Consider the following 16,123-nt stretch of genomic DNA (forward strand, 5'->3'; position numbering starts at 1 on the left):
GAGACCCTTCTTCAGACCCGACCCGAAACGTCACCCATTCCTTCTCTCCAGAGATGCTGCCTGACCCGCTGAGTTACTCCAGCATTTTGTGTCTATCTCCGGTGTAAACCAGCATCTGCAGTTCCTTCTTACAGATTAAGCATTCAGTTAACGCCCATCTGAATTCATCAGTCAATGTTCCAGTCAAGGTAGCAATTAGAACCAAGTTCAAAACTGGAATGAATCAATTATCCATGCATTGAAAACAAAGCTCATACTCCAATTCCAATATTTCAGACTTATTTCTATATTAGACATGGCTTTGAGAAAATTGATAGGAAGGAACTGCAGATGCTGGTTTACACCGAAGATAGACACAAAATGCTGGGGTAACTCAGCGGGACAGGCAGCATCTCTGGAGAGAAGGAATGGGCAAGACTGAAGAACATCACCCATTCCTTCTCTCCAGAGATGCTGCCTGTCCCGCTGTTACTCCACCATTTTGTGTCTATCTTTTGAGAACATTCTCCAGTCTAAATTCTCCAATCCAGAAAGTTCTAGACATAGAAGCGCTTCTCTGTGAGTTAACGATTCTCCAGCATAATGTCTTTAATTTACAGCGGAGGAAAGGCTTCACTCGCTGCACGCACTCTTCCCAATAATAGATCGAAACATCTGAACTGTGCAAGTGTGAGGACTAAGCAATTCTTTGGAGGGCTATTTCATGGAGTCATTAACCTGCTCATCTTAAAAGCTCCCTATTAAAACAGGTCTCAAATGATTGCACATAAATGCATCCGTTATTCATACCATAGTGCCCATCGTAAACTCCCAGAGTAATTAGTGACTGCGAGATGCGCAATGATTTTACCACTCCACCAACCTACCCCCCCCCCCCCCCCCCAACTACAGTTTAAACAGACTCTTTCAGTTACCTATTTGTTACTTTTATAGATGCTCCCTGGCTTACGATGCTTCGACTTACAATATTTCGACTTTGCAATGGTGCAAACGACAGCGACCCTTAGCGAGCCACAGTTTGCTTCCGGTCACGTGATCGCGTGTATTAAATACATTTCGACGTACGATATTTTCGGCTTTCCGATGGGTTTCTCGGAACGTAGCCCCATCGTAAGTTGAGGAGCACCTGTATAGTAAAGCGATAATCAACAGGATGCCAAGATGCAGGAATGTCCAGCCCACACCGTGCAAGAAGAGAGAATTTTGGTGACACATACAAAATTATTGGAGGTTTAAAATAAAGTTAGTGCTTCAACTGAGTTTAGATCAGTTTAGAGATACAGTGTAGAAACAGGCCCTTCGGGTCCGCACCGACCAGTGATCCCCATTGACTAGTTCCATCCTACACACTGGGAGCAATTTGCAGAAGTCAATTATCCTACAATCCCGCCTGTCTTGGGAATGTGGGAACCAGAGCACCTGGAGAAAACGCATAGGGAGAATGTACAAACTCCGCACAGGATCGAAGCCGGGCCTCTGGCACGGTGAGGCAGCAACTCTACCGCCGCGCCACCATGAACCGATCTGACAACATACAAAACAAAACGTGGGGCGGCTTGTAGAGTTGCTGCCTCTCAGCACCAGACACCCGGCTTCGATCCTGACCATGGGTGCTGCCTGTGTGGAGTTTGTACGTTCTCCCCGTAACCGCATGGGTTTTCCTCAGGTGCTCCGGTTTCCACCCATATTCCAAAGGCATATGGGTTTGCAGATTGTGGAGGAAGGAACTGCAGATGCTGGTTTAAATCGAAGGTAGACACAAAATGCTGGAGTAACTCAGCAGGTCAGGCAGCATCTCTGGAGAGCAGGAATGGGTGACGTTTCGGGTCGAGACCCTTCTTCAGACTGAAGGTTATGCAGGTTAATTGGCATTGGTAAGATTGCAAATTGTCCCAGGGGTTGATTGCTGGTCAGAGCAGACTGGGCCGAGGGGCCTGTTTCTGTGCTGTATCTCTAAACTAAACAGTCCAAACCTTGCATATATTAAATAAAACAACAATTCATAAAGCAAACATTAAATATACAGTAAGATGCCACAATTATTAGAACAAAGCCAAGCATTCAAATATCAATCCACTGGTGGGAGAATGAGCGTTTTAGTGTTTTTAAACAGGGGGCAACACAAACTCAATGCAAGGAATTGAATTGGTGATTTACATATAGTCCAGGTCCCCAATAACATGGCAGGCTGAAACACTATTAAGATGTTCAATTATGCAATTGATATTTTTAATCCAATTGTTTAAAATAAATGAACTGGAGAAGGAACAGCGGAGCAACTAGTAATCACGAGGCAAGCAGTATCGTTGTGCAGTGTTGTTGATAAGACGTTTACTGTGCAGACTGTCAGAGGTGAGAATGAGCCCAATTTTAGCTCAGGAGCACTTGCAAAAGTCAGTGTAAACATTTGATTCAAGCATCTGTTGTGATGAGAATCAGTGCATCAGGTAGCGCTGGCTTCAAACTAAGCAAACCAGATATCCACATGCTCAAAATACCCTGGGGAGACATACAAAATGCTGGAGACTGAATCTAAATGAATCTACCAGGATATCATCAGTCTGAACAAGGGTCTCGACCCGAGGCGTCACCCATTCTCTCTCCTAGATGCTGCCTGACCTGCTGAGTTACTCCAGCATTTACTTTCCTGTTATTTTCCTACAGTACAAAATGCTGCCGTAACTCAGCGGGTCAGGCAGCGTCTCTGGAGAGAAGGAATTGGTGATGTTTCAGGTCAAGACCCTTCTTCAGACTGATGATACCCTGGTAGATTCATTTAGGTGGCTACATGTTGTAAAAGCTGATGAGCTCCTAACAACTCCACTCATTGCAACTGACTCTGTGGTACCGAAACCTATTATAAAGAATTATAAAGAAACTTAATTCGGAATCTGTTAAATATGCATTTTCTTTGTTACAGGCTAAAATAAACCAAGAATAATGGAGGAAGTGTTTTCTGAATGTTTATGATAAACACTGAACCCCTGGCAATGTCTGATTTGCAACATCTTGAATGGCAAAGAGATCCATTATTTCTTTGGAGACAAAATTAGTCTCAGTTAACAAATTTCTTAAAATGTGTGCATAGTGATTTCTCTGAAGATGCTACTGAGGTTTCCCCTTCAGTCTCAGGTAGCAACAAGTTGATAGTGTTAATATTTGGAGAAGCTGATGAAGATTTTTAGATTCCTGCTCAGCCGTGCCCCACTGTGATTTGTATTAGTCCAAGTCAATGCCAAGGGAATTTAGTAGGAGCGTTTCATTATAAACATCCATAAATATCTATTCAATTAACTGCATGAACGCAAGTGCAGTCAGAAGTGATTTCCATACTCTCAGAAACCTTGCGTGTGAAGGAACTGCAGATGCTGGTTTAAACCGAAGACACGAAATGCTGGAGTAACTCGTCGGGACAGGCAGCATCTCTGGAGAGAAAGAATGGGCGTCGTTTCGGGTCGAGACCCTTCTTCACTCTCTGAAGATGGGTCTCGACCCAAAACGTCACTCATTTCCTCTCTCCAGAGATGCTGCCTGTCCCGCTGAGTTACTCCAGCATTTCGTGTCTACTCTCAGAACCTTTGCTTTGTGCGGCAATTTTTTTACAATGGCACGTGATAAGTGGATCCCAAAACTGTTCACACCAGCATGGAAATCAGACACCTCGGAAAAGCAGCAGTACCCGGACATCACAGCAATGCCTAACTGTACAACCCATTACAGTGGTGCCTGATGTGACATTTCACCAGTTTCTGATTCATTTTGTCGCGTGATCAAGTGCAAGAACTCAAGTTGCCTCCCAGCCCACACCCGCCAAACAGGGTGAAGGTTAACACACAATTATGGCCTTTAATTTTGAGCGTGTACGCAATTTCTTATCAAGGTTTACTCAGTTTGAAGACATCACATAAGCATGGAGAATAAAATAGTTTAGTTTAGAGATACAACCCTGGCATTGATGGCCTTTCAAAACTCACACCGCCATCTTTCCTCAGGAGAAACGTCTCACTGTCAGAGGTAGGGTTGCCAACTGTCCCGTATTAGCTGGTACATCCCGTATATAGGGCTAAAGTGGTTTGTACCGCCCTTGTCCCGTATGAAGCTCGGGGGGGGGGCGCTTTAAGTCCAGACAGTGTAGGCCCAGAGACCCCAGCGCCGCCTAACGGAGGTTGCATAGCAACCCACCTCCCGGCCCGGGTGGTCACCATTGGTGGAGTGGGAGCATGTGGCCGCTGGCTGGGTGAGGTCACGTGGGGCGCGGGGCGGTGACGTCACCTTGTCCCTTATTTGGGAGTGAGATAGTTGGCAACCCTAGTCAGAAGGCCTCTTCCAGATAACATCTTCACAATCTGGAACTTATTGAGTTGGGAGCTGTGAATATCCTCTTCTACTGTGCAAATATTTATAAAGAACCAGTTACTGGGTCTCCAACAAAACAGTTTAAACCTGTTATAGACATTATGGATACTACATTTGGAACCAGAATAATTCTTATTTCTGGTCATTGCTATGAACGGTCCCACCTACATTGTCCAAATGCTGATTTATCCTTCGAGTGCCAATAATAAATGTTCCCTGTATAAACGCAAACACAGAATTAAGCTGCTTGTATTTAGAGTTCAGTTTAGCACTCCTAGTACTGCATAAATAGTCAATGGTTTGGGGTTAGTTTTCATTCCCACCAAACTCCAGTCTTGTTCAGGTCATTCTTGCGTCGACGTTTACCTGATGACAACCTGAACTTCAGTCTTCACAATCCTTCATTGTCAGGCCTCCCACTAAATCCGGTCCTCGCGTAATCGGGATGAAACAGTGCAATCCATAAACGTGCTAACAGTCTGTACAAAAGCATTCTTTGCCCAGGAAGGGCTGCCGTGTGCAGAGTGGAGTGAACATCTTGGGTTAATGCACAGACATGCACCCTCTGACACCGTGAAATCATTTTACTTACCCCAGGTATTTTTGGTCTGGTTCTAATATCTTTCAGTTTGAACCAGTGACCGGCTCCAGCAATGCTGCATCATTGGCTTTCAATTGGCAGCATATCCTGGAGAAATTTACTTACATCTGGACACTCAAACAGAGAAGAACAGACCATATAAAGGGGCATGGCTGATACCCAGGTGATAGAGGGGTGAGCAATTACATTCCACACATCAGGTTGTTAAAATTGGACTCGTATATGCAAATATACTGTCCCTGTTCAAAATATATAGATATTCACACAGTCAGGTCTGCAGTGCTGTAGAAAACAAAATGGCCCTAAGTTAGCTTCTCCTCCGAGATGGTGAAGGGGCTGTTGTCACTGCACAGTACAAGAGCTTTCCGCCTGGCAACAGGAACAGACTGATGAGGTTACAGGCTTTGGGGGAATCAGGTCAAGATCTTCATCGTCTGGGATTTCATCCAGGTGATAGCCGTCTTTCAGGAGCTGACGGTTCAAGTCCTGATTTACTTGCTGCTGAAAGAGAAAAAGGGGCGCCTTTTTTCCCCTCTGCCAAGCAAGACAAATCCACGTTCAACAGCACGGCACTCCTCTTATTATTTGGCTCCAGCCAAGAGATAGGCACAAAGTGCTGGAGTAACTCAGCACGTCAGGCAGCGTCTCTGGAGAACGTGGATAGGTGACGTTTCGGGTCGAACAGGCACGAAGGACAGCAGTCGTCTCCAGTGATGGCGAGTTATTCCAGCACTTTGTGTCGATCTTTGGTACAAACCAGCATCTGCAGTTCCTTCTTATTACATTATTAAACAGTATGCCAGGCGGGAATCTGAAGGGCCAACAAGCCAACAACAGAACAAATAGAAGATAGACACAAAAAGCTGGAGAAGCTCAGCGGGACAGGCAGCATCTCTGGAGTGAAGGAATGGGTGACGTTTCACCCATTGTCACCCATTCCTTCTCTCCAGAGATGCTGTCACCCATTCTTTCTCTCCAGAGATGCTTCCTTGAGCTAGTCCAGCTTTTTGTGTCCATCTTCGGTTTAAACCAGCATCTGCAGTTCCTTCCTAAACATAACAAATAGGTGTGAACGAGCCACTCGAAATGTTTCAATTATTCCACATTCAAAATTTTGATTTGTCTCCTTGTAATTCTTGTCTGTGTCCATGATTAGATCTAACAAAGCCAGGTCTGCAGCCCTGCAATAGATCGGATGGGCCAAATGGCCTTCTGTGCAGCAAGCAAGCATCAACATATACAAAGAACAAGCGATACATATACAAGCCGGGGCACTGAAGCATTCCAATTTTACTACATGCGATAACAGGGTTTCTATCTTTGTCTGCTGTTCTCTCAACATGCAACCAATGCCCAAGGTCTGAAACTTTCATTGAACTAGCTTCACCCACAAGGTGAACAGTAAGAATAAAACATAGTTTAAACATGTGAATGATACTTTATTTCATTCTTCACATGTTTAAACTATAATGTTTTACTCTTAATAGACAGGGCTTTCTCCATCGCTGCTCCCACCCTATGGAACTCACTACCCCAAACCGTCAGAGACTCCTCCTCACTCACCACATTCAAAACATCACTGAAGTCTCACCTCTTCAGTACTGCCTTCAACCACTGAAGGTCACCTCACCTTCTGTCTCCTTTCTCTGTTCGTTTACTTATTTATCTATTTATTCACCTCTATGTTCTATAAATCCCTGTAAAGCGTCTTTGAGTATATGAAAAGCGCTATATAAATGTAATGCATTATTATTATTATTATTATTAATTGTTTACTGTATGTCGTGTTATCCTTGCGAGTAAAGCACCAAGGCAAATTCCTTGTATGTATACGAACATGGCTAATAACATTTATTCAATTCAATTGAATAATTCAATTCAATTCAGCCTACGTTTTACTTTGTTGACACAGGATCTGGTTATGGTGGAACTCGGATGTAGTTACTCACTGTCTCCAAACATTAAGTCCCAGCCGTATACTCCAGAGGGTACAATATCTTTCATGGCATCTCTCGTGCAGAAAGATTGGGCACAGAACCAAGGGCAAAACTATGATCAGCTCATTAGGCCAACGTCAAAATGTCTTATGTAAGAAGGGACTGCAGATGCTGATTTAGACCAAAGATAGACACAAAAAGCTGTAACTCAGCAGGGGCAGGCAGCATCTCTGGAGAGAAGGAATGGGTAACGTTTCGGGTCGAGACCCTTCTTCAAAATATCTTGCCTTTTAAGGTGAAAGAACAACTGCAATTTCTGAAGTGGCTGGGAACAGGGTTTGGAAAACACAAAAAATCGCTTTGGAAACACTGTGAAACACATGTATAATGACATGGCCACCTCTGGGGAGTGGATCTCACTATAAATGTCTACTTTAGAACTGGGACAAAGTACAGAAGTCAAAGGAATGGCTTCATAGATAAAGGATATATGGGAAAAGGGTGGGAATTTCTATTTACACCTATTTACACAAGCGTGGCACGATGGCGCAGCGGTAGTTTCCGCCTTGCAGCCCCAGAGACCCAGGACTGATCCTGCTAATGGCGCTGTCTGTGTGGAGTTTGCACGTTCTTCCAGTGACCTGCATGGGTTATCTCCGGTTTGCTCCCACACTCCAAAGACCTGTAAGTTTGTAGGTTAATTGGCTTCAGTTAAAATTGCAAATTGTCCCTAGTGTTTGTAGATAGGGTTAATGTGCGGGGATCACTGGTTGACATGGACTCGGTGGACCGAAGGGCCTGTTTCCGCACTGAATCTCTAAACTAAACTAAGCCTAAAAAGGTTGACAAAGTTTATCAAAACAAATTAGCCAAACAAAGAGAAAGTGTGATTCATGCTCAGCAAAACAAAGGAGACACCTCAACCTAACTGGCTGAACGAACAGTAGCAGATGTTTCGACGCCAAAACGTCACCCATTCCTTCTCCCCAGAGTTACTCCAGCTTTTTGTGTCCATCTTCGGGTTAAACCAGCATCTGCAGTTCCTTCCTACACAGTAGCAGAATTAACCATTGCTTTCATAGAGAAGCAGGGATAAAGGGGGAAAAAGGTGCAAGGTTGCAGACGGCAAGAGCAGGGGAAGGTGATAAACAAAAAGCTCAGATAGACACAAAATGCTGGAGTAACTCAGCAGGACAGGCAGCATCTCTGGAGGTGACGTTTCAGACTGAAGAAGGGCCTCGACCTGAAACGTCACCCATTCCTTCTCTCCAGAGATGCTGCCTGTCCCGCTGAGTTACTCCAGCATTTTGTGTTTATCGTCCATTTAAACCAGCATCTGCAGTTCTTTCCTAAACAAAAAGCTCATACAGGTCCATTGGCCAAATGGCTTCTTTCAATGGGATATTGATTTTGTGATGCGTCTGCTTCATTCAGCTCACCTCTGCAGAAGAATAGCCTGATGATGAATAATATCTGGATTCAAACTCGCCCTCACTGGAAAACAACACAAAGAAACTAGTTTGTGATACATCCGATTAAACGTCAAGAGGAAATATTTCACAGAAACATATTCTATATATAACTTCCCATAACATAGAATTTTAAACAGCAAAAGATGGAACTTGCAAACATCAATTTCTCTGTGTTGGTTCACAAATAATAGGAGCAGAATTAGGCCATTCGGCCCATCAATTCTACACCGCCATTCAATCATGGCTGATCTATCTCTCCCTCCTAACCCCATTCTCCTGCCTTTTCCCCCATAACCCCTGAAACTCGTATTCATCAAGACTATTTCTACTGTGGAAATATCACTGAAAGGAAGCATGCAGGTACAGCAGGCAGTGAAGAAAGCAAATGGAATTTTGGCCATCATGGGCGGAACGGTAGCGCAGCGGTAGAGTTGCTGCTTTACAGCGAATGCAGCGCCGGAGACTCAGGCTCGATCCTGACTACGGGTGCTGTACTGTAAGGAGTTTGTACGTTCTCCCCGTGACCTGCGTGGGTTTTCTCCGAGATCTTCGGTTTCCTCCCACACTCCAAAGACGTACAGGTATGAAGGTTAATTGACTGGGTAAATGTAAAAATTGTCCCTAGTGCGTGTAGGATAGTGTTAGTGTGCGGGGTTCACTGGGCGGTGCGGACTTGGTGGGCCGAAAAGGCCTGTTTCCGCGCTGTATCTGAAATATGAAAATATGAAAAAAAAACAAGAGGAGTTGAGTATAGGAGCAAAGAGGTCCTTCTGCAGTTGTATAGGGCTCTGGTGATACCGCACCTGGAGTACTGTGTGCAGTTTTGGTCTCCAAATTTGAGGAAGGATATTCTTGCTTTTGAGGGAGTGCAGCGTAGGTTCACTCGGTTAATTCCCGGAATGGCGGGACCGTCATATATTGAAAGACTGGAGCGGCTAGGCTTGTATACACTTGAATTTAGAAGAATGAGAGGGGATCTTATCGAAACATATAAGATTATTAAGGGGTTGGACACGTAAGAGGCAGGAAACAGGTTCCCAATGTTGGGGGAGTCCAGAACCAGGGGCCACAGTTTAAGAATAAGGGGTAGGCCATTTAGAGCAGAGATGAGGAAAAACTTTTTCAGTCAGAGTTGTAAATCTGTGGAATTCTCTGCCTCAGAAGGCAGTAGAGGCCAATTCTCTGAATGCATTCAAGAGAGAATTCAGCGGAAAGCGGAGTCAGGGGGTATGGGGAGAAGGCAGGAACGGGGTACTGATTGAGAATGATCAGCCATGATCACATTGTTTGGTGGTGCTGGCTCGAAGGGCCGAATGGCCTACTCCTGCACCTATTGTCTATTGTCCCGGCCTCCACAGCCTTCTGCGGCAACTAATTCCACAGATTTACCACTAATGAAATTCCTCATCACCTTCCTAAACACAATATGCTGGAGTAACTCAGCGGGTCAAGGAGCATCTCTGGAGAAAATAGTTAGGTGATGTTTCGGGTCAGGACGCCTCCTTGGACAAGAGAGGAGTGATGGGAAATCCACTGAAACCAGCTTGATGCTGCTACTCTGTTCAAACCGTCGGTAGACTTAAACAAGCAGAGGTTAAAGCATTTACATTGTAAAGGCTTTTAAAGCCAACGTGAACCGTCATCTATAGTACAGTAGTCACTTCAACAATCATGTCTTCGTGAGACAGCAGAGGTGAAAGTCAGTGCCAAGATACAAAACACTACTTCAGTACATATCTTTTCCACGCCATGACTTTGGAATCACAAAATAGCCGTTTACGAACTCAATGACTATGTGCCACTCCACCACTAAACTCTAAATTACTGCTTCATCTATCCAATCTTCCCTATTCGTCTGTGGCACGGTAGAGCTGCTGCCTCACAGCGCCAGAGACCCGGTTTCCATCCTGACTACGGGTGCCGTCTGTACGGAGTTTGTCCGTTCTCCCCGCAACCTGCGTGGGTTTTCTCTGGGTGCTCGTTTCCTCCCACACTCCAAAGACGTACAGGTGCGTAGGTTAATTGACTTTAGAAAAATTGTGTGTGTGTGTGTGTGTGTGTGTGTGTGTGTGCGTGCGTGCGGAGATCGCCGGTCGGCGCGGACTCGGTGGGCCAAAAGGCATGTTTCCACTCTGTATCGCTACACTAAACTTAACTATGTTATAGTCTCAATGTACGCAATAGCTTCAAATTGAGTAAATCCTGATTAAAAACTCTGTGAAATCTCAAAATTCGTCCAGAATTAGGCGTTAACCCTCACCTGTCTGATTCCAAGGACACTAACGATTCATCCGGGTTTTGTTTCAAGGCAGAGTATCCTTTATTGAACTTTACTAGCCTATAAATGAAAGAAAAGGAACAAAGACATAATGGATAAAACAAAGTAAATGTTATTAAAACCTATTGACTTCTTTGGGTCTTTTACTTGAATTTGCACAATTGTGAGTTCAGAGACATGAACACTTTGTCACCTGTACCGAAATGAAGCAATGAAATTCTTGTAGAAACAAAAGAAATTGCAGATGCCGGTTTACATGAAAGGACACAAAATGCTGGAATAACTCAGCGGGAACATGTAGGAAAATAACTGCAGATGCTGGTACAAACCGAAGGTATCACAAAAAGCTGGAGTAACTCAGCGGGTCAGGCAGCATCTCTGAAGAGAAGGAATGGGTGGCTTTTCAGGTCAAGACCAAAGAAGGGTCACCCATTCCTTCCCTCCTGAAATGCTGCCTGACCCGCTGAGTTACTCCAGCTTTTTGTGATACCAGCGGGAACATGGATAGATGGCGTTACAGGACAGGACCCGCATGTCTGAAGAAGAGTCCCGACCCGAAAAAGTAAATCTATCCATGCTCTCCAGAGATGCTGCCTGGCCCGCTGAGTTACTCCAGCATTTTGTGTCCTACTAGGTATTTCTTACTTGACTAAAGGATCAGTCATTACAGATTGTTGGCAACTCCCTGGCTCGATTAGGTGAAAGACCAACTCTGGAGTAAATAACTGGAATGGTCATCAATTCACCTCTGAAAAGATTTCCAGTTATCCAGCGCCCCCAAAGTCTGTAAAGTAGAAAACCTCAGTTTACAGTTTAGTTTATTGTCACGTGTACCGAGGTACAGTGAAAAGCTATTGTTGCATGCCAACCAGTCAGCAGAAAGACAATACATGATTACAAATGATCCATTTACAGTGCACAGACACATAAGGGAATGACGTTTAGTGCAAGGTAAAGCCAGCAAAGTCCGAATAAGGATAGTCCGAGGGTCACCAAAGTTATAGTAGTTCAGCACTGCTCTCTGGTTGTGGTCGGAGCCTGTGACTTCACAAAGATGGTGGTGGGTGTATGACACATGCTGGCAGAGGTACAATAACAACATTTAAACATCTTTTGGACAGGGTACATAGATAAGAAAGGTTTGGTGGGAGATGGACCAAACACGGGTAACTGGATTCGTCTGGATGGGGCAGCATGGATGAGTTGGGCAAAGGGCCTGATTCCATGCTGTGCAACTCTGAACTCCCACAAATTACAACCACGTCACTGGTTTCAGTCGTAACGAAAAGCAGTGGCCAGAGCTCCAATGATAACTCCTCTTCAAAATGACACCGCAGAATGCTTTACATTTGTCCAGAAAGGAGAAATATTCAATGTTACAACTGAAAGAAACCCCCCTCGGGTAGCGTACTCCTCTAATATTACACAGATGTACTGCCAGCAATTTTGCGTTTGTGTCTGATGACAGATTTGAACCATGCCTTCTAATGCAGAGACAAGGTCTGAGCTATACAAGAAAATAACTGCAGATGCTGGTACAAATCGAAGGTATTTATTCACAAAATGCTGGAGTAACTCAGCAGGTCAGGCAGCATCTCGGGACAGAAGGAATGGGTGACCTTTCGGGTCGAGACCCTTCTTTAGACTGAAGAAGGGTCTCGACCCGAAACGTCACCCATTCCTTCTGTCCCGAGATGCTGCCTGACCTGCTGAGTTACTCCAGCATTTTGTGAATAAATACCTTCAAGGTCTGAGCTACATTTGACTATTATCACCAGCTGCTATCTCCAATATGTAAAGAGTGTGATGGAATTATCAACATCAGCAACTGCCCTGTTGCTTAAAAGACCTGGATCATTTACCAGGAAAAGTTGATACAGGAATAAACTTGCAATTTCATAATAATTTTTTTTTTTTTTAAACTTAAATTTACCACTTCTTTCATGTTTACTTTTAGACTGTAGAAATGCAGCGGGGAAACAGGCCCTTCGGCCCACCAAGTCCGCACCGACCAATGACCACCCCGTTCACTAGCACTATCCCACACACACACGAGGGACAAGTTATAATTTTACAGAAGCCAAATACATCAGGAGGTGCAGATCCAGAGCAAGCAAGATCATGAGGGACCCCTGCCACCCCAGTAACGGACTGTTCCAGATGCTACGATCAGGCAAACGCCTCCGCTGTCACGCTGTGAAAACGGAGAGGATGAGACGGAGCTTCTTCCCACAGGCCATCAGGACTGTCAAGTTTGATAACCCCAGAGACTAAATTTTTGTCGACACTTTTTGTGCTATGTTTAGTAACTTATTAACTTTATTTATGTGCTGTAACTGTAATTCTTTTTGTGCACAACCCGCAGGCATTGCCACTTTCATTTCACTGCACATCGAGTATGTGTATGTGACAAATAAATTTGACTTGACTTGACTTGACTTGACTTGACTTGACTTGACTTGACTTGACTTAACCTACAAACCTGGAGTGTGGGAGGAAACCAGAGAAAACCCATGCAGGTCACAGGGGGAACGTACAAACTCTGAATGGACAGCACCCGTAGTCAGGATCGAACCCGCTATTAGGCAGCAACCCTACCGCTGCGCCACCGTGCCACACACCTTTTAGCCCTGTCAGATTTAAAGACGATATATTTTCACCTTTTGAAGGTGAGCAGCTTTAAATACCTGGGAATCCACATCAAAGAGGATCTGACATGAACAACACACATTGCCGCACTGGCGCCTTTACCACCTCAGACAGCTGAGGAAATTCAGTGTCTGAGGATCCTTCATTGCTTCTACTTTGGGGCTGTAGAGAGCATCCTGTCCGGCAACATCACAGTCTGGTTTGGGAACAGCTCTGCCCAGGACAGGAAGGCCCTGCAGAGAGTAGTGCGTTCACGCAGAACGCACCATGGGAACTACACTCGCCCCCCTGCAGGACCTATACATCAGGAGGTGTAGATCGAGAACAAGCAAGATTATGGGGGACCAAGATTATGGGGAACAATGGACTGTTCCAGATGCTACGGTCAGGCAAACGCCTCCGCTGTCACGCTGTGAAAACGGAGAGGAGACGGAGTTTCTTCCCACAGGCCATCGGGACTGTTAGCTATTATATCTCCAGGGACTACATTTTTTTCTGTATTAATTTTAATTTTTGTGCTGTAATTGTAATGTTTTTGCACAATCCGCAGGCATTGCCACTTTCATTTCACTGCACATCTTGTATGTGTATGTGACAAATATCTTAAACTATCTTTAGAGGGATGCACAAATGTTTTAAAAAAACCTTAATCAGAAATCACAATTTACAACATATTAAAAATCAGGAAATGTCTAAAAGGCAGTGAATCAGTTTAATTTATTCTTCTGGTTCACCAACCAAAATCAATGTAAAGAATAAATGCTTCACTTGAGCTCAACTACGATTTACATAAGAATATCTTCCCCCAAACAGAACGTTATTGACAAAACCTCAAATAAGAAATTCAGAAGCAAATGGTGAGAAATCCTGACGCACTTAGTTAAGATGCTTTACCTCTTGATTTCTTCTTTCAGGGGTTATGGGGTGAAGGCAAGAGAATGGGGTTGAGAGGGAAAGATAAAGCAGCCATGATTGAATGGTGGAGTAGACTCGACGGGCCGAATGGCCTAATTTTGCTCCTAGAATTTATTTGAACAATGCAGAATTCTGCAAAAACCTCTTTAGTAAAAGTGGTGAGAATGTGGAACTTGCAATCGCAAATACTAACCAAGAACAATTAATCACACAGATGATGGGTTTATGATGGAACACTGCCAAATAACAAAAATATCAAAAATTATAACCAATAACTTGACTTGGGACATGATACTGATAGAGAAAAATATGTCCTTTAATCCAATTTGAAGATTTGTAGGTTAATATGCCTCTGTAATTAGCCCCTTGTATGTCGAAGAAACTGCAGATGCTGGTTTAAACTGAAGATAAGACACAAAAAACTGGAGTAACTCAGCATGTCAGGCAACATCTCTGGAGAAAAGGAATGTGGCATTTCAGGTCTCGAGAGATTCCGTCTGATCCGCTGAGTTACTCCAGCTTTTCGTGTCTACCTCGTGTGTAGGTGGTGGATACGAAAGTGGGATAACATGGGCCTGGTGTGAACGGGTGACCGATGGTCGGCATGGGCTCGGTGGGCCGAGGAGCCTGTTGCATCCGCCGAATAATGGCACGAGGGAGATTGTGTAGGAAAATAACTGCAGATGCTGGTACAAATCGAAGGTATCACAAAATGCTGGAGTAACTCAGCGGGTCAGGCAGCATCGCTGGAGAGAAGAAATGGGTGACGTTTCGGGTCGAGACCCTTGACGGGTCTCGACCCGAAACGTCACCCATTCCTTCTCTCCAGCGATGCTGCCTGACCCGCTGAGTTACTCCAGCATTTTGTGGCACGAGGGAGATGATCATGCATGGTACGGAGGAAGGAAAAGAGACAACAAGATGACCGAGAACAACAAAGATATTAATATATCCCTTGCAGCTATTTCAGAACACAAGATTTTACATCATAGAGTGTGCTGGGTCAACAAGAGTCAACACAACAATTAGATGAGGAGGGACGGGAGTAGATAAGTGGAGAGGATTCGTCATCTTGTTTTTCTGAAGTGCCTCCTCTGTAATTCTGTCTAGCAATTTCAGAACCGACCAGACTTGCCTGTAATTGCTGAAGGTGCCAGCAAACAGGCTCAGATACTGTGCAGGGAGGAACTGCAGATGCTGGTTCACACAGAAGGTGGACACAAAATGCTGGAGTAACTCAGCGGGACAGGCAGCATCTCTGGAGAGAAGGAACGGGTGACGTTTCGGATTGAGACCCGTCTTTCTGAAGTAGGGTCTCGACCCGAAACGTCACCCATTCCTTCTCTCCAGGGGTGCTGTCAGGCTGACACCGAGTCACCCTGTGATGCAATGCTTTCTACTAAATGTTTTTTTTTGATGGAGGAGGTAGTTTTCATTCCCATTAAATTAATTTCCTAAAAGATTGCTCCTCTGTGTCACAGTAGCTTACGGTCGTGCTGTAGCAGAGCAGGATGACTAACCTTTTAGTTCCAGACTTGGGCTGGTGTAAGACTGGACCACCAGCCATTGCTTTCTTCCTGAGAACCCTCTTGACCAATTCTCGATGCTTCTCTGCAAAAGGGAAAAGCAAGACAAATTTCAACTTGGACAGAGAGTGGCACAGTGGTGTAGCTGGTAGAGCTGCTGCCTCACAGTGCCAGAGACCCAGGTTCCATCCCTTCTTTGGGGAATAAGCACGTCCTTCCTGTGACTACATTTCAGTCGATTTCTGTTTACTGTCACATTGAAAATCTTTTGTTGCGTGATAAACCAATCAGCAGAAAGACACGCTAGAGGCACGAAACATGTTACCAATGTTGGGGGAGTCCAGAACCAGGGGCCACAGTTTAAGAATAAGGGGTAGGCCATTTTGAAC

The 16,123-nt window shown here is 44.6% G+C and overlaps 1 protein-coding gene across 4 annotated transcripts in view; it reads right to left on the reverse strand.

The window, feature by feature from the left end:
* Positions 1 to 436: 436 nt before the first annotated feature.
* LOC144610892 (protein FAM219B-like) overlaps positions 437 to 16,123 on the reverse strand; it is a 35,948-nt gene continuing 20,261 nt past the window's right edge. The window contains exons 3-6 of one of the 4 annotated variants that reach the window (XM_078429874.1): positions 15,729 to 15,819; positions 10,627 to 10,704; positions 8,334 to 8,388; positions 437 to 1,126 (exon numbers count right to left, since the gene is read on the reverse strand). In XM_078429874.1, the coding sequence (XP_078286000.1) occupies positions 1,046 to 1,126; positions 8,334 to 8,388; positions 10,627 to 10,704; positions 15,729 to 15,819 (305 nt within the window). In that variant the 3' untranslated portion in view covers positions 437 to 1,045. Of the gene's footprint in view, positions 1,127 to 3,499; positions 5,459 to 8,333; positions 8,389 to 10,626; positions 10,705 to 15,728; positions 15,820 to 16,123 lie in introns of those variants that run through there. The other 3 variants (XM_078429873.1, XM_078429872.1, XM_078429875.1) reach the window with 3 other exon arrangements.

Source organism: Rhinoraja longicauda, chromosome 38, assembly GCF_053455715.1.
Source record: "Rhinoraja longicauda isolate Sanriku21f chromosome 38, sRhiLon1.1, whole genome shotgun sequence".
NCBI classification, from domain to species: Eukaryota; Metazoa; Chordata; class Chondrichthyes; order Rajiformes; family Arhynchobatidae; genus Rhinoraja; species Rhinoraja longicauda.